The sequence below is a fragment of the Equus asinus genome, chromosome 22 (genome assembly GCF_041296235.1).
Source record: "Equus asinus isolate D_3611 breed Donkey chromosome 22, EquAss-T2T_v2, whole genome shotgun sequence".
Taxonomy (NCBI): Eukaryota; Metazoa; Chordata; class Mammalia; order Perissodactyla; family Equidae; genus Equus; species Equus asinus.
The window spans coordinates 48,943,675-48,962,180 of NC_091811.1; the positions used below are offsets into that span (position 1 = coordinate 48,943,675).

Genomic DNA, 18,506 nt, shown 5'->3' on the forward strand with positions numbered 1-18,506 from the left:
CAACAGAATAGAATGGGATAAGCCAGAAAATTTGCCTAATGCTCTAAGCCCCCAGATTCCACTTGACCAGTAAATAAAAAGCAAGTTCCAATTCAAGGACTTTGTACTTTTTCTGCCATTTGCTTAGTAGTTACTCCACCAAAAGAGCTTTACAACATGCAATTGGATTCCCTCTCATTGCTCCTAGCTTGAGATGGCCTAGAGAGTCAAGCCAAATAAATATAACTTATACCTTAAGGAAAATAATTAAATTTGAAGGGTGGTTTTTATGAAACATGTGTTATTCACAAATTGTTGTAGCCTGTTAGCCAGACTGGTTCGGGTCCCATTTTCTTAGGTCAAGTGACAAAGTATATGAATTGAATACATGTATCTACAGATCATGCTGCTTATAGAGGGTAATTAAAAGAATTATACCTACCCGGGTTAATGATCAGTCCAACTAGGATTTGCACAAAGAGAATGACTGTGACAGAGTGACCTACCATAAAAGGTTAGGTAACCAAAGAGGGCAGCCAGCAGGTACATGACAAGCACCCCTGTGATGGAAACATTTGAAACTGTTTGCATTTTCCTCCGGGACCGACTGAAAAGACAAAGAACACTGAGTTTTGTTTTTCTAAACTTATGAAAAGATCACTTTTTACAATTAAAATTAAAAAATAATGGAAGAATGTATGTCTGTTTTGTTCATTATAAAACCACATTTCTAGTGCAGAAATATAGCTTCTTTAAATTTATCTTAGAGAGCTGCGGGGGATTCGTTTCCATTTTTCTTAAACACTGGATCTTCAGTCTTAGAAGCAACCATTTTTCTGGAAGAGCACCTGTTTATTTCATGTTGCTAAGTTAGCTTGTCTACTGAAGATTTAAGGATGTAATTAATGTGAGGATTAAATTGGCTCCTGGTGTAGAAGCCTCCATATTTCACAATGCGACGGGTTTAATGAGGAGAAGAACCTACTAGAATCAGCTAAGTGTTACCTCCAGGAGTTCAGACTACCAGGAAGCCTGATATTGTTTCCTGTAGTTTCTGGAAACCATTTCTAGAGGGCACCCAGCTTTTTAACGTCAATTCTCAGGCCTCTAGAGTAACTGCTACATACGATTTTTCAAGTAAATCAAAGACACCAAAACACTTGAAAGTGTTCCAAAAATTTTTTATGAGGTAGATCAGAATTTATGGGGAAAGTTATTGGTATTTAGTGAGAACAAAGACTGAGGTTATTGATGTCTGAGTTAAAGAAGTTGAATTATTACATGACACTGTCCCCTAAGGGTAAAGAGAGAAGCTGTGGTAGTGGGCTCAGATCCACTTCATCCCCAAGTAGATGTCAACAACCTCAAAGGGAAAGGAATATGAACAAGTCATAGAATATGAGCTGGAAGAAACAAGATTGTCTAACCAGAGTCTCCATGTACAGATAAGATAATGAAGGCCAGATATTGGCACATCTCTGTGATGACTGTCTTGCAGGCAAGGGTTAGGAAGTGACCACAAGTGACATCAGTGGCTTAGCAAGGCCACTCTAACTAAAATTTTTCATCTTCATGGGTGCCATCATATCCAGTTTAGGTGACATCACTTCTTTCTACCAAAATTCAAATTCCCATTCCCCATGCCTGCCCAAATCCTTACAGCCTCGGCTCCCCCTTCCCCTGCCCTGAACCTCTCCCCTGGACCATTAGGGTGGAAGAATAGGTAATGAGGTGAGGGGGCTGATTCGTACCTTTTTGGTTAAAGTACATTACTGATAAGTGGTTGTAGCACAAACTTTCTGTGAAGAGAAAGCTATAAACTACGCTTCTATATAAAACAACTTTGAACATATGAGCTCATTTTCAAAGCAAATTAGAAGGCTAAAATGATGACTGCCTTACTCTTTAAGTTCACTGTAGATGGGAAGGACCTCAGGGTGGCATACAAAAGCAAATGCTAGGATAGGAATTGCATAGGCGGTCTGCAAAACAAAGACAACACAGCATGTTTAGCATTCCAACACAGATGGCAATGCCAGGCCATCTCAGCTTACGACATAAAAACTCAGAGGGCACATCCCCAGGCCTGTGACTTACCCGGGAGTTGAATATGAAGTATTTGGGTTGACACTTGTCATCACTGTGTGCTTCATACTCTACTCCACTGCTGTGAAGAGAGCCCTTGGCCTCGTTCTCATCGAGCCCTGTAGGATTCTGGTGGGTGTAATCCATCATGAAGTTCACACCACTACTCTCAGAGTTGTTGGGTAGCATTACCACGTGCATTGGAACTGTATTGTTGAATGTCAGATTTCCAACATTGTGGTCCAGAAGAGGCAGAGGGCAGGGTATTTGGAATTTCTTGTAAATCACCTAGACATGGTCATTAAAAAAAAGAAAGAAAGAAAAAATCAGCCTTTTGAGAAAAACAATAAAACAAAAATCCATATGGCTTATGGGGTAGAGGTGAGGGGCCTCTCCTCAGGATTCCTTTCAGATTATTGGGCAATGGAGACTCTCTAGCCTTTGTCCTAAGGAAAGAATTGAAACTATGATTGGCTGCCCTGCCCCTTAGAGTCAACACGGGACAGTATTTTGCATGAATCTATCCCAAGCTTCATTCAGACTCAACAATGAGAAAGATGAGAATTTCCTTGCTACATTTCAAATCTTTTATTTCTTTAAACTAACGATAATATGGTTCACTAAAAAGTCACCCCTCCTCTTTTGCCTCTTTGGGCATCCATATTATAAGAAATTCCCCCTTTTGGGTCCACTGTGGTTGTCCTTTCTTCATGGGTAGAATGTGTGAGAGAAAATGGCGGATTCATGCAGATATGGCTAATTCTATGGCCTACTCATTTCTCTTCTGAGACTCTTCACGTCTTCTTCCTCTTCCTTTCTAAATATTGGGTTATTGTCACATTCCTGCCTGAAGTGTTCCTTTTGTCCAAATATACATTCAGTGTGTCTAGAACATACAATTAGTAATGGCCTTGACATTCTAACAACTATTTTTAAACACATGACTGTTCTTTTCTCATTCCAAATTAGAATATAAGAAAATTGCTTGTGATGCAAGAACTATTTCATGTTAGTGAAGTGCTTGAATAAAAATGAGAACATTAATTCAGTCACTAAAAGCATCTCATGCTCACCAAGCTATAAAGAGCATGTCAATAAATCACTTACCACACTGACAAAAAACATCATGCAGGTAAGAGAAAATCCACTGGTATAACCAAGGTAACCTAGGAGTTAGCAGAGAAATTCTGGAAGGTGAATATGGCATCTACAATCAGCTTAGCTATTAGAAAATGAAATGAAAAGAAAAATTAAAATTGACTTTACCTAAAGTTTTAAGAAGAGAAAGTGGAAGAATGATTCCAACAGACACAAATATGACAAGGTAGTTGCCGTTGAGGTACCATTCTCTAGAAGACAAAGAGAGACAAGAATGTTAGGATCAGAAAAGACCAAGTAGAGTGAAACACTTGACGTTACAGAGAGAACATAAGACATACCCAGTATTTTCTTCAAGTCCCATGAATGCTCTGATTACTTCAGGTAGTTCATATTTAATGATAAAGAGGTAGCTTGACATTGCTAAAATGGAAAATGTGACAACTTAGTGGTGTGCACAGCACTAAAGTCACAGGCAAGTTGTGAGAAGTCCCGGCATTTGGGACATCCATTCTTCTCAGTAAGATGAGCATCTAATCCCCCAAACAGAAAAAAAAAGCCACTCAGTGTATATTCCGTACTCTTCCAAGTTCTTTTCAAAACTAGACATTCAGCCCTCTGGCTCTTGCATATGGACCTTTGCTAATAGTATCAATGCTGATTCTGGGTTCAATTCAGCTCTGATGTTTTCAGTGAAACTGCAGTTTCCAAGTTTTACCCTCGTTAGTTATGAGTCATTATGGCCTGTACTGAGTGTGCCTGTTTTAGTGTCTATAACTTGGGTAGGGGTCTGGCAACCAAAGACATGGGCCAGAAGAGAAAGGACAAAATTGCAGGGTGGAGCTGGGTAGACTACGTGTCCCTCTGGCTCTCCCTGGGTGGGCACCAGTCTAGTCCTCTGTAATCTCCCTGAGGGGCACACGGAGTCTCAGATCACTGATCGTCTAAGCCGGAGTCATACTAGACTGATACAAGAATACAAGAGATGATAGCTTCTCCTCCCTTTGTCAATGGAGTTTTTCTTTTTTTTCTTTTCTATATCCTAGTCTCCCTTTGGCCAAATAACAAATTCTGCAAAGTGGCAAAATTTCTTGAGCATCTAGATAAGTGATATATGTGTGATCATGTATTCTTCTGAAAATCTGATGAAATCTATAAACTCTCTCTCTGGAAAAATGCGTATATATACATATGCATAACATACAAGTTTGCTACAATTGTAGGGATTTATGCAACATCCCTTCCCAAGTCCATTCACTCAGTGAAGTATAATACTAATTTGTTATTGACATATGGTCAAAAGACTCAATTAAAAATTAAATTGATAAGTGTTACATTGCAAGATTTAAGTGTGTGCTACAACCTTCTGGTGAATTTTTGCTAACAGACATTTAAAGCAGATATCTAAGTTGCAAACTGAACTATTAATAGTTTAAAAATATTTCCTTAAAAAAAATATTTCCTCAAACAAAAGTGATAATGATGAAAATAATTCCCCACATTGTTTAGTTCTGCAAATCACTCCATTTGATCAGCTGAAAAGCCATGTGAAACAGCAAGATGTATATTATTATCTTCACTCCACAGCTGAGGATATAAAGATTTTGAGAGCTTCAATGACATGTCCAAGATCACACACTGCTGGAAAATGACAGACCATATCCAAAATACAAGATCCCTGATTTGGGGCTAGGCTTTCTTCTCTATCGTGAGGTGAAATGATTTTTTACAATACCCGATGTGTCTTTTGTCAACATTATTTGGTTAATCTTTACAAAGACCTTGGCTAAAGCTAAATCTTACAGAGCGTAAACACAGGAGATATTTCTGATTAACTGGCTCAGTGGGGTACCATTCAATTTTAGAGCTATTAATTGCTGACTTTCAGTGATGTCATTGCTGTTAATGTGTTTGGTCTTTGAAAAATCAGAATGATCCAGACTTGTCTGAGTAATGTCAACACTATTCTGCTAATGTTGAAACATCTGTGGTAAAGGTTAATTTTTCAGGGGAATGAGAAAGTTAAACATTCTAAATGTGGAATTGCTAAATACAGAAATACAAATGATTTGCCTTAGGCAAAATAACCACTAATCATATAGAGTAACCAAAATGAGAGCATTTTCAGAGAAGGTATATGAAATTTCGTCTTACTCCCTTAAAGCCATGCTTCTTTGGTGTGTGTGTATGTGGCTTGATCCACTTTATAGTTTATTTCATTATTTAGAAGCACAATAATAGCTACACTTTGGGCAGCAGACGGTCCTGTTGCCACTCAGCCTTTTGGGTTCAGAGCTAAATATGTGTATGTCCAGTTATTTCAGTTGTCCAAACAAGTAAATTAAAGCAGTCTATTTGGTGGGGGAGGAGGGCTTATATGCTTGTGGCCCAAAACCAGTAAAATGAATGGAACAATCCTGGTGTGACTGTCAAATTCCACCCAGGACTGTAGTCTCAATACATAAAAATGTGAAAAGAAATAAAAACAAATCATTAAGATATGGCTGGAATTTATTTATCTGCTTACCAAGTATCCATTATCAGGAACAGGTATGGTTGGATAAAGGTTATTAAAAGAATTGCTGCATTCCAGAAACCCTAGGTGACCCCAGTGATTTTATTTACCAAAAGGGTCGCCTCCGTGCAAGTTTATTTATTGCAGCATCATTTATAACAGAGAAAAACTGGACAGAATGCAACTGTTCATCAATAAAGTCTTCAGTAAACCAATTATGGCACATTTGTACAGCGGAAAACTCAAAAGCCATTAAAAAGAATAGTATGCAAAAGCATTCAAGACATACTGTTAAATAAAAAAGGAAGCTGCAAATCAGTATTGCAAGATGACCCAATTTTATCAGTTACAATATACTTGCTAAATTTGGCATAGAGGCAAACATGGAGTAGTTATTTCTAAAGGTGCCATACATAAACATTTCTTTGTAATTTATGTATTTATGTAATGTTTTAGCTTTTCACAATTAGCATATATTTGTCTTATAATTGTAAAAATATCCATTTAACAAGTTATCAGGTGGGCTCCAGAGACGTGGAAATTGAATCCGAGAACCAGGAAGGAAGGAAGCCTGTACTGAACCCTTATTATGCACCATATGTTATCTTATTTCATCCTCACAATGACCTCGTGGGGATGGGATATTACTCTCATTTTGATAGATGGAAAAATTAGAGGAGTAAAGTGATTTTCCCAAGGTCACAGACAGTGACAGAAACAGAGTAAAATTCAGGTACATCACACTCCAAAAGTCTATTCTCTATTCAAGAGTTTTAAGATATCTTTTTAAAAACAGTAACATACCAGATACATACAAACAGGGCCAAGGGAGCCCAGAGGAACTGATACCTAATAGCCCAGAGAAGTGTTGGATTGTGTGAGCAAACAGAGAGAGAATGCGTGCGTGTGTGTGTGTGTGTGTGTGTGTGTGTGTTAGGGATGCAGGACAAGAGGAGGGAACTGAATACAGTTTGTTACGGCATGACACAGGACACATAGGGGATAGATAGACAGGTGGATAGATATAGATGATAGATAGAGATAGGTGATACATACAGATAGAGATAGATAGATGATAAATAGAGAGAGAGATGGATAGATAGATGACAGCTGTGGGTTTGGTAGGGAAGGTATCAGAAAAGTAGGGAGAAGAAAGATGATGAAGAACCTTATGTGTCAGGACAAAGAGTTTAAATTTTACCTGAAAATAATGAGGGTACACTGAAGAATTTTACACACAAGAGAAACAAGAATTAATTTGAGTTTGAGAAAGTGAATCTGGAAGATGAATTAGAGATGGGAGCAGGGGACGTTCAAGACAAGGAGACCAGTTAGAAAGCTACTGCAACAGTCTGAGCTAGAAATAATGATCACCTGAACTGGGGAGAAGAGAACAGGAGAGGAGAGATTCAAGAGCTAAGTATGAGACAGAATGGACAGGAGTTGGCATTTGACTGGATGTCCAAGGTTAGGGAGAAAGGGAAAAGCTTAGGCTGAGACCCAGATTTCTGGCTTAAGAAACTGGATGCTGCTGGTATTGTTCATTGAGAGAAGGAAGAACGGAGGAATAGAATAGCAGGTTTGGGCAAGAAGCAAGTAGAAGTTGAGGAATAAGTGCCAGTATGTGGGGATAGCTCTGCAAGAGGATGTAGACAGTTGGACATCTGAAACATGGGTCTAGATGCTTCTGACGCCTAGCTAGATTTTTGCCTTAGCACAATTTCTAGGGACAGTCTCCAGTGGGTTGGCTCTGTGCAGGCTTGTGTCTCAAGGACCCCAAAATTTGGCTATGTCCCTCAGATACTTAATTTTAAATTTTATGAAATAAATTCAATCATACGTATGAAACATCACCCGTTCTGGCAAGGATAGGAAGAAACACTAATGCTTTAGTTTTCACAAGTAATAATTAAAGCCATAATAACATTTGAAATCAAGAGAAATTTTATTCTATGTTTTAATTCTAGAATTCAATTGATGGGGTTTTATACAGTATTTCACTGTTAGATATTGCTATTTTTAATTAAGGGGAAACAATAAATGAGAAAATTTATTTTTTACATTTAAGAACTATAAAGCAGATATTTTCTTGTATTTAAAGTGCTTGTTCATTGCCATAAGAGTTTTCTTATTTATTGAACATTCTTTAGGAAAGCTTAAGTGGTCTATTGAAAGCTATATCCCCTTACCTCCAATGTTCTGCATTGTAATGGAAATAAAAGCTCCGATTTTCCCAGGCCATCCAAATGCTCTTTCCCCTAATTCTTCATAAATTAAAGACCCTACAATCAAAGATAAAATATCCTTGTTAAAAAGGTTATTTTAACGACTAACATATTTCTATAATGTAATTCGACACTGGAGTCTCAAAAATGTAAAGAAAGACCATCCGGAAATTATAAACCCAAAAGATGCAATCTCAAAAACCGGTATGAAAGACATTAGAATATTCTCCTAACAAGAAGCAATGGCTTCATTCGTGTTAGCTCCATGCAGCAAGTCAAAACTGTTATTTGCATCATCCACCAAAAATCTCTTTCTATTTGATTTCAACCTGAGCTAATTGACTTTCACTTCTCTCAGTTGCCCGAATAACTAAAAGCATTGAGAAACCATGTCATTGGGGTCAGAAGAAAATGAGATATGAAATTGACCAAAATCATCCCACCGTTACGGCGCTACAGGCTGAAATACCCTTTAACGAGAATCAAAATGGAACATCTGCGACTTAGGGGGTAGCGTACCTCCTTCCTTGGCAGTCTTTAATAAGAGGTGAACTGAATAGAGCGATAATATTGCCACAGCAAGCAGCATGATTCTGTGGAGAGAATCGAGAGTCAAAAATAAAGTGTTTATAACAAATAAGACATAATGTTAGATGTTATAATAGATTATCACATTGGTCATTATCTTTCCAAAGGATGTGTATTTTGGGGAAGCTGAGAAATGTTTTTCAGAACTCCACACATACTCTTAAACGTCACAGAACTGGGATTTGCCAAATTTTATGTGCCAAAACCTACTACCTGAATTTCCTAATGTAGTTTTTTTAGTGTGACCCAGTGGTAGAATCTGGTTCATAATTTAGATGCTAAATGTATAGCAAGTTAGCAAATACTGTATCTATTTACTCAACATATGGGTATATGTACATCATATTTGCATGACATATGCATCAACATTTATAATGCAATGGCTATTCAATCGTCCGACTAAACCCTAATTGAAAATCTAGAAATATAGAAACCAAGGCATGCAGAGTCAGAGCTTCATTACCACTGATCGTGTGCATTAGATGGCAAGACACCTTGCGAAACAGAGGGTCAGACAATCGCCTGTGTAATAGAGAAACAGAGAAAGGGAAATGCAGGCTGCAGGAAAATTCCTTTGCTGTATTCAGAAAGAAGCATTTCTGATTCGGGACCCTCCACATGTCCACAGGCAGATATGGTTTCATGTACACAGTGATCAGTGTTTCTCCAAAACTAGGAATTGGAGAGCAAAAATAAGAATATAGATAAAAGTACCTTGTAATACATTAAGGAACAACACTAAACTTCACCTGAAATTTTAAAAAAAATCTTATTCTTTGTCTATTTTACATAATGAGAGCACACTAAACAACTTCCCCACAGCTGATCTGATTCTCTGGTAATTCCCGATGAAGCCAATGTTGCAAATGCATATTTGGACCATGAGTTATAAATTTTATAACTACCATAGCTATATTATACTCATTTTCCATAAAATATGTTGCCAGAGCTGTCTAATCAATGACATATATTTTTCCACAGGCCTTATGAATTTACCTGTTCTTAAAGAATTATGTAATTTAGACTATATAATTTTGTTCCCTGGGAAATTAACAGCATTCCCTGTATTCTAAACATAGACTTGTTTTGGCAGAAAATACTAAAAGTGAAACCAATCAAATCCTGTGTCACTTGCTGTGAATTAAAGGAGATTGCTGAACCCAGTCTGTCTATTGGGGTACGCAAAACAGACCCACGATGTCTAGCAATTTAATTGCTTGGGCCAAATTATTCGGCTACATGTTTATAGGCCTGAAATGAGGCCCTTGGTTTTAAATCCTATGAGAATGATCTGTGACTCCAGGATTGGGGGGAGTGTTTCTTTTTTCTGTTCATCAGTGGTCTATGATAACTCCCTAATTATTTGAATGGTATGTATAATTAATAAGGAGAAGGCAGTCTTTTTGTCTTAGAGATACCATACATTACAAAAGTATACAAATACACATATGAATACATCTCTAGCCGTTAAGATTCAGAAAATTAAAAAAAACTAGTTTATTTAAAACATGGCTTCTAAAAGTAAAGTTGATATAAAAACCCATTTGGCTAAAAAATATTATACCTAAAACTCTTCCATCAAAGCACTAACACAATATAAATATTTATAGTCCTGCCTATTCCTTAGCCCTCAAATAGCTGTGTGATTATCTAATCAGAAGTGATGCTCAAAACATAAATAGCATATATTTATAATATAAATGTTGCATTCTTAGACAGTTATTTAACTCTCCAGCATTGCCTTAGGGATTGTGATCTGCATTCACACAGATGCCTAACATTAGACTTTATTCCTGTGAAGAATTCCACTGCTGCCAACTGTGTCCTGGAAAATACCAGGTCATACATAATGCACACAAATGTCTGTGCCCGTCTGTCACAGACGATGCGGTGTCCACCCTCCAGGTCAGCTATGTGACACTGCTACCCTTAGGTAGCATTTGACCAAGTTTGGTTAAAGTGTGTAGGTTTAGGAATAAGCTTCGGCCACTCTGCTGACATTCCCTGTGCCAGGCACTGTGCTAGGACTTGGGGATACAGACATGTGGTGAGTAAAAACAGACATGGGCTCAACTCTCTGGAGACTGCAGTCTGGCAAGGGATACAGACATTACCCAAATGAATCAGACAACTGCACTAAAACATTAAAACTAGTGAGTGTATAATAAGGTGGTTTGTCTGAGTTATGGAGGTCAGGGAAGGCAGCACTGAGGTGAGGCTGAGCTGAGATATGAGCAGTTAACCAGAAGAAAAGGAAAAGGGAAGAGGATTCTAAGATCATGTGCAAAGGCCCTATGGTGAGAGAGAACACGGCACCTTCATGGGATGGAGAGAAGGCCAGTGTGCCCAGTGTACCTGGTGCTTAGAGGCAGAGGAGATGGGGCATGAGATGGAACCAGGGCATGCACGGCTCTGTAGGCCTGGTGTGGGAAGCGGTCTTTTTCCTAAGAGTGCGATAAAGTCAGATTTGCTTCTGGGAAACAACAGCAAATTATTTTAAGCATCCCCTGAACAATGAATTACTTTGTAAAATGGTTCCTATGGACTGGTGGGGCTGCTCCAGCACTTGGGGTGGTTGAGCACATAAACTCTCTGCCACTGGGTTAGTTGAACAAGTACTATGATTAGACTGCTTTGATTATTCCTCGGGTTGCTGTTTTATCTAAAAGAAAGAGCAATATGCTAATACTTTCTCAGATTATTCCTGTTCACAAAGATCAAACTTCAGATTGCTAACTGACAGAACACCAGGTATGTACAAGCTTTGAACCATGCAGATATGTCCATTCACTTACACAAAAAGTATGATCCCTGTGTTGGCCATGGCATAGGACAGGCCCAAGATCCCACTGCCCATGATGGCATTACTCAGGTTGAATGAAGACATTCCAAAGGAGGTGGTTCCAGGATGCTTGAAGAAAAAGGGACACATTATAAACACATATTTGCCAAAGGATGAAGCTTTTGGGGGTTATTCTTACTCTCACATCATCTTTACTGCAGGAGATTATGGTCCAAAATAGAAGACTAAGATAAAATCAGAGTGACTACAGCCATTACTCAATTTCAATAAAAGCGTGTAATTTTCAATGGAATGTTGCGCTTGGTTTCAGCAGGGATCTCAGTAAAAATAAAAAATACAGGTCAAGTAACACAAAGAAGGGAAAGCATGTATGATGGCAGATTCCATTTGGGTTAGAATGATTTCTCCAAAAAACAAATAAATTTCATAAATGATTTATACAGCCATATGGCGAACAGGAAAAACAAGCCCTTATTCCAGTAAGGGCCTGAATAAACAGAGAATGTGCTGATGAAGGCTTGGAAAATTTCAGTCACATTGTTTTCCCGCAGAGACCTAGGTAGATCAGACACCCTTAAGTCCTGTTTACTGCCTGAGAGCAGAGATTCACTCACATGTTCATCATCATAATCTGCCAGCTTCTTTTCCCCCAAAAATCCACTTGTCAGGAACTTCTGACTTTCATCATCTCCATTAGCAAATTGACTGAATGCACACACAAAAAAAGGAAAATAGGAATGTAAAAACATCTAAGCAAATGCTCTACGTTACACGAATGTTTCAGGTGATGTAAGTAACTGAATAAGGGGAGGAAAAACAAGACACCTAAAACCGCTTTCTTCTCCTCCTTCCTGCTAATGTTCCTTCCAGACCAACACCTGAGATCCAGTTAGGACTGTACCTTGGGAGGGAGGGAGGAAGTTATGGAGGAAGAAAATATTCTTTTAATGGAGACCATTTTTAAGCCACATTTCTTCTTCCCACATTAACTGTGCAAGAAAGAGAAGAATTAGAGCTAATTCTGCTCCCATTTAGAGCCCTTCCCAAGAAAGCGTACAGAGTAGTGGCTGAGTTTTCTCAACTAACACACCGTAATCAGATGATTTTATTAATTCAATAAATATTTATTAAGTGCCTAGGTACTGTGATCTTCATGTTATTTCATGCTCAAGTATCCATAAGAGAGGAAATCTAAAGATGAGGCGACTGTGGCCGAGAAAGGTGAAGTAGCAGGCCCCTACCCACCGGACTGCAAGTCTAGGATCTTCCAGAGCACCCTGCAGTCCCAGGCAGGGCCCTGTAGCTGGTATTTTCCTCTCTTTTGGCTCCATCTGTTTATCCACATACCCCTTGCTGGAAAGTAGTTCAACGGTAGCTCTGTGTTCTGTTTGGTTGTTTTCATATGTGAGTGTGTGTATTTTAATTACTCTGAAAATGTACTCGGGTTATTAGACAATAGACGAAACTAACAAAAATATTTTTTAAATACTCAGTGAATTAGTAGAGGGGTTGGGAGGGAAGCAGGACCTTAAAATCTCACTACCCACGGAACACTGAGATCACGGTCTGCTTGGGCATAGGCTGGAGCTGTGCACTGCCTGTCTGTGCTGGTCGGCTCCTGCAGTTACATGCCAGGGGCTTTGACGACATGGGTCTAGTGGCAGCCATATTTCTAGAAGGCTCGACTAATGAGTCCAGCTGCCACCATTGCATTCTGACACTGAAAAACATCACACAGGCTTTCTTTTTGTTGCATGAAATGTTTGACTATATATGTGTCTTAAAAGTGCTTTATAATTAGATACATTCCAATTTTTAGGGCATTTTTTTAGGGCATCTCTTGCATGAGAGAGTAAGATAAAATAGTTGGAGAGTGTTTTATCAAAATAAGCCGTGGAAATAAAAAAGTGGAAAATAATTATTACAGAAGATCTGTACAAATTCCCTTTTATAATAGGAGCTAATCCTGAAACTATCTTGTGAGAAAGAGGGATAACAGGCTTACTTTTTGAGAATAGAGAACAATATCAGTTGTAGATGGAAACAGCAGACGAAATCACAAAGTTTTATGTGCTTTCCTAGAACCCAAGGAGTGGGTTTTCTAGAACTTCACGGTGTACAAGTTAGGAACATTTCCTGGTGTTCTCCTCCTATTTCCCGTAGGAAGCGTTATGCCCTCACATGCTGCCTTCTCCCATCTCTGCCCTCCACTCCCCCCTCCTTTTTGTGCTTTATTTTATTAGTCTGTACTTAATCTACTTGCTATGTGGAGACTGGTACATAACGTTCATAGTTGACAATAAGATGAAATGGAGCCTAAAATAGGTCTAAGGATTATAAAAACAAAAGTGTCATCTGAATTTAAATTCTGGAATGTTCAACATTCTATTTTTTACCTTAATCAATAATCTAGAATCCTTTAGTTCGTGAGTAGTGTTTAAAATTTAGAATGTGAAAGCAAATAGATTTTCTTTTTTGAGGCATTTGCATATTCTTATTTTGGCAAGAGATGAGTTGTAGTCATAAAACACGCCAAGATTGTATAAAATACATGAGAAATGTCCCCAGTGTCTGAAATGTTTTGATACTGAACCCAGCATGTATTGAAAAAGTAAGTATAATGATTCCAAATAAATGCATTATGTAGAATTTCCCAAAAATTTACATTTAAGGGATCGGTTTAAAGCAAATATAAACAAAACCCATCTTTTTAAAGTGATTACAAAATTGCAGAATACTGCCTCGTGTTTGAGTCAGGAGTTAAAAGCTAAGTCACTGGAAGTCATCCAGGAAACACTATACGAAGCTTAACAAAAACATTCTTGCTCTTTCCACTAAGACTTTTAGAAGACCAAATCAAATGACTCTGTAGGACTGTTTTGGGGACAGTGTCCCCTTCAGCTTGGGCAGCTCTGCAGAACTCATATCTGTGTGCATCCTTCTCAGAAACAAAGGAGCCCTCAGACTTGATCGATTTACTAAGGGCAATGAAGTGGAAGAGAAAGGACAAAAGTTTACTGAGCTTCATCTGCCTTCCAGGTACTCATTTCATCCCCAGGAAAGTAGGTGCTGGTTTGCCATTCTGCATTTTCCACTGAAGCTCAAAGAAGTGAAATATCTTCTCCAAAGTCAGGCAACTACTTTGAAGATTCAAAAGCCCTGTGTTCTACCACGCTGTGCCTCCTCAAGTCGTGCAACCCGGAAGACGCCACGATTTCCATCTCCATGGCCTCTCTAGCCCAACACCGGAGTTGTCTGCACTGACTCCTTGGAGGAAGGACAGTGCTCCTCCTGATGGGCCTTTCCTGGATGTGATGAATGAAATGAGACGTCCTTGTTTGAGGATAATATTCTCTATTTCAGGTCTAGATTTGGTCCAAAATTCACTTCTGCATGTCCTAAGTCCTATTTGCGTTACACGCCCTATTTGTGTTACATAACATTTTGTGAGAAATTAATTGACTTCTCAAATAACTATCATGCACTATTACGTACCAGGCAGTGTGATATGTGCTAGGACCAGAGGCTATTAACCTGTTGTAGTGACATGATGACCATCTGGATAGGGAAGGGGTGCACAAAAGTCGGAGTGGTCACTTCTACCTGGTGGAAGGCTTCACAGGAGACCTGACACTGGGCTGAGTCTTGAAGGATGAGAGGCATCAACAGAGAGAAAGGGGAAGGTGGGTGGATGATACTTAAAGTGGGCACTCCAGGCAGATGGAGCGGAATGAGTGAAGTCACAGGGAGCTGTGGTGGCTCAACAAGGCTAGAGAAGAGAGTACAATCTAGGAACAGAGCAAGAGAGAGGAGAGGAGAGCTCGGGGAGGCACAGCTCATGAAAGGCCTTACATGCCAAGCAATGGATAGTCTAGTCTTTACCTGATAGTTAATGGGGAGCCACTGAAGGGCTTTACCCAGGGATGGACCACGAGTCAGTCTGCAGTTACAAAAGATTATTTTTGTAGGGACATGGAGGGCTAGTTGGAAGAGAGCAAAATGTAAGACAGGGAGACAAATCAGAGCTGGTGTAATAGACAGGTGACAGATGATGAGGGCCCAAAGTAAGATGGCAATAGAATACAGAGAAGAGGGTGGATTTGAAACATTAACAAGGTAGAACCAACTGGATATAATCAAACAATAGATGTGCAGTTTGGGGGAAGAAATGAGTCAAAGTTGAACCCTAGGATCTTTTGATTGAGCTGCTGAATGGTAGTGGTGACTTTCACCAAGATTGGGATTACTGGAGGAGGAGCAGATATTGAAGGGAATTATAGGCACTCAACATTAGACATTACAATTGGACTTTATAAATGAGGCAATTCAGACACATGAGTAGAGATGTGTAATAAACAGTTGGATATAATGATGTGAAATCTGGTTGAGAAGTCTAGCAGGCTGAAGATATGGCATATGTTCAGTGGGTGAGGCCGGGAGAGTTGTGAATGAGCTTGCTCATAGGATATTTTTAGTGAGAAAAGAATCCTTACAGAACAATGGAGATGCAGCAACATTAAAAGGGCAGTCAAAGGAGGAGGAAGCTGAGAGAGAATAGTCCAAAAGGCAAGATGAGTGATAGGCTAATATAATTTAAGTTATTCCAGATTACTAACAGGGACAAGAATCCTGTAACCTCACTTCTAAAAGAGTCACACAAAGGATTGACACATAATAATGATATAATAATGTGTACTTCAGGATCAGGGAGTTGATATATTAACATCGATGTCATTGTCATCTCTCAAATGGACAATAAATCCAATTCTTTAACAAAAATCTGTTTTTTCACATCCATAAATGTTTCTTATTTTTCCATGGAACTTGGTCATTTTTAACCCCATACCTGCTCATTGCTGACTTTTCTAAATTTCCCATCCCGTTGTAGCTATCTGGAACACTTTCTCCACTGATGCTCTCATCATCAGGTTCGATGTTGACATTTCTCAGTTCCATGGGGTCCATTTGAGCTGTCAGCGCTTTCTCGTCCACACACCAGCTCCTTCAGTGTAAACAAGATACTGTACCTTCAGCTTAAGGCTCTTCTACTTTGTGTTGATGTTCAGAACACTCTGTTCTGCAAACAGAACACAAAATAAATCATTACATCTTTCTTTAAATTAGATAAATGAATATGAATCACCTACTTCGTGTATCCTTTCTGTAAAAACATGGAAAGGAAGTAAACTCTTGAAAATGTCACATAAATATATCTGGAAAGTTTCCTTTATCCAATACAAGAATGGAAAATGGGAGAGAAGAAGGAAAATTATTAATAAACTGCCAAATCAGCAGATATTTATAGAGTGCCTATATACGAACATGGCAGGTACTTTGCTAGTCACTGTGGGAAGAAAAAAATAAATCTTAAGATATGGCAGCAGTCTTCAAGAAGCTTTAGGTATTTGTAAGCAGATTGCATGAATTAAGAGAAATGGCATCAAAAGTAAATTGTTGACTAAGGAAGAGTTGCCAAGGCAGAATCTATCAGTGTCTCTATTAGCAGTAACACAGGAAAATTACCACTTTAATTTGTTAATTGGGCATGAAAGTACTAACACCACCAAAATGCTTGGTACATGCAACACAGGGTAGGATCACATTTAGGGGACCACTTGCAGGCACTTGGTTCATGAAGCCGAAGTCAAGAATAGTAACAAGAGGGAGCACAGGTTTATCTTTGAATCAGCATCAGTCACCATCTTTACAAAATTAAAATGCATTTTAACAACCATGAGATCCAGATTTTAGGCTCTGCTTTGTCTTTAATTCATTGAATCTCAGCACAAGTTATTTAACTTTTTTAGACTTCATTTTCCTCAATCATAAAGTGAAAAGGGGTGGACTGGCATTGTGTAAAAAGAAAAAAAAAAGGTACGAATGCATTATATTTTGTTGATACAATTTCTTCTGAAATTTTTACTACTAAAATCATTCAATTCTTGTTGAATCGCTGTACAGTAGGCCCCTCTTATCCATGGGGGATATGTTCCAAGACGCCCAGTAAATGTCTGAAACTGTGGATAGAACCGAATCCTATATATACTATGTTTTTTCCCATACGTACATACCTTTGGTAAAGTTTAATTTACAAATTAGGCACAGTAAGAGATTAACAAGAATAACTAATAATAAAACAGAACAATTATAGCAATATACTGTAATAAAAATTGCCACTGATCTTAGCAACCTCAGCATACAATTTTTTTTCTTATGAAGTTGAGAACTTTTACCTGTTCACTTAAGGAAGCATTTTACGGCTTCTCTTTGGCATATCTGAATTGCCAGCACCACCACTCTTGCACTTTGGGCCATTATTAAGTAAAATAAGGATTACTTTAACACAAGTACTGAGATACTGCAACAGTCAATCTGATAACTGAGATGGCTACTAAGTGACTAAAAGATGGTAGCAGTAGCACATACAGGGTGGACATGCTGGACAAAGGGATGATTCATATCCTGGGCAGGATGGCAGGAGATTTCATCACACTACTCAGAACGACAAGCAATTTAAAATTCATAAATTGTTTATTTCTGAAATTTTCCATGTAATCCTTTTGGACCATGGTTGACCACAGGTAACTGAATTCACAGAAAGCAAAATTGTGGAAAGGAGGGAATACCGTATTGATAAAAACATCATAATTCTTGGAAGGTATGGTTCTGGAAGGCACACTATCCATTTGATAAGGAAATCCTGAGCAGAGAAATTAACATAAAAATTGCTCTGGAACTCATGAAATCCTTAAATCCTGTGACAAAATGAAACAACCACAAGGGAATGCCTCCACAATCCAGTGCTGCAGCAGCACATCTGTGGAAGGTCATTCACGCATGGGATGAGTTCACACTCCAAATTACAAAAGTTACAAAACACACATGGAAACTCATTAGGATGAGTGTCAGGAGGCACAAGAAATGATAAGATTCATGCTTGAGTAACTACAGATTGCAAAGCAAATTAAAAGGGACTAAAATTAATATAATAAAGAGTAATAAAAAGATTCATAATAAGAAATATCCACAGAATAAGAATGTTGTAAAAGAAGATCAGGCTAGCTTGAACAAAAGCTGAAAAAGGAATTCTAAAAAACAAAATATAGTCATTGAAATAGAGAAAGTTCAGCTGAAGGGAGAGTAATGAAATTGGAAGACAGATCTGTGGAAATCACTCAAATTATATCACAAAGAGGTAAACAAAAAAAAATAT

General features: G+C 38.4%; 1 protein-coding gene across 6 annotated transcripts in view; it reads right to left on the reverse strand.

The window, feature by feature from the left end:
* The window catches only part of SLC38A4 (solute carrier family 38 member 4), a 70,459-nt gene that overhangs the window by 11,909 nt on the left and 40,044 nt on the right, over positions 1-18,506 (reverse strand). For all 6 annotated transcript variants that reach the window (XM_044756145.2, XM_044756146.2, XM_014860480.3 and 3 more), the window contains 11 exons: positions 16,140-16,370; positions 11,908-11,998; positions 11,286-11,401; positions 8,422-8,495; positions 7,867-7,959; positions 3,504-3,585; positions 3,331-3,413; positions 3,172-3,230; positions 2,077-2,352; positions 1,882-1,961; positions 486-586 (listed from right to left, as the gene is read on the reverse strand). In XM_044756145.2, the coding sequence (XP_044612080.1) occupies positions 486-586; positions 1,882-1,961; positions 2,077-2,352; positions 3,172-3,230; positions 3,331-3,413; positions 3,504-3,585; positions 7,867-7,959; positions 8,422-8,495; positions 11,286-11,401; positions 11,908-11,998; positions 16,140-16,258 (1,174 nt within the window). In that variant the 5' untranslated portion in view covers positions 16,259-16,370. The remainder of the gene's footprint in view (positions 1-485; positions 587-1,881; positions 1,962-2,076; positions 2,353-3,171; positions 3,231-3,330; positions 3,414-3,503; positions 3,586-7,866; positions 7,960-8,421; positions 8,496-11,285; positions 11,402-11,907; positions 11,999-16,139; positions 16,371-18,506) is intronic.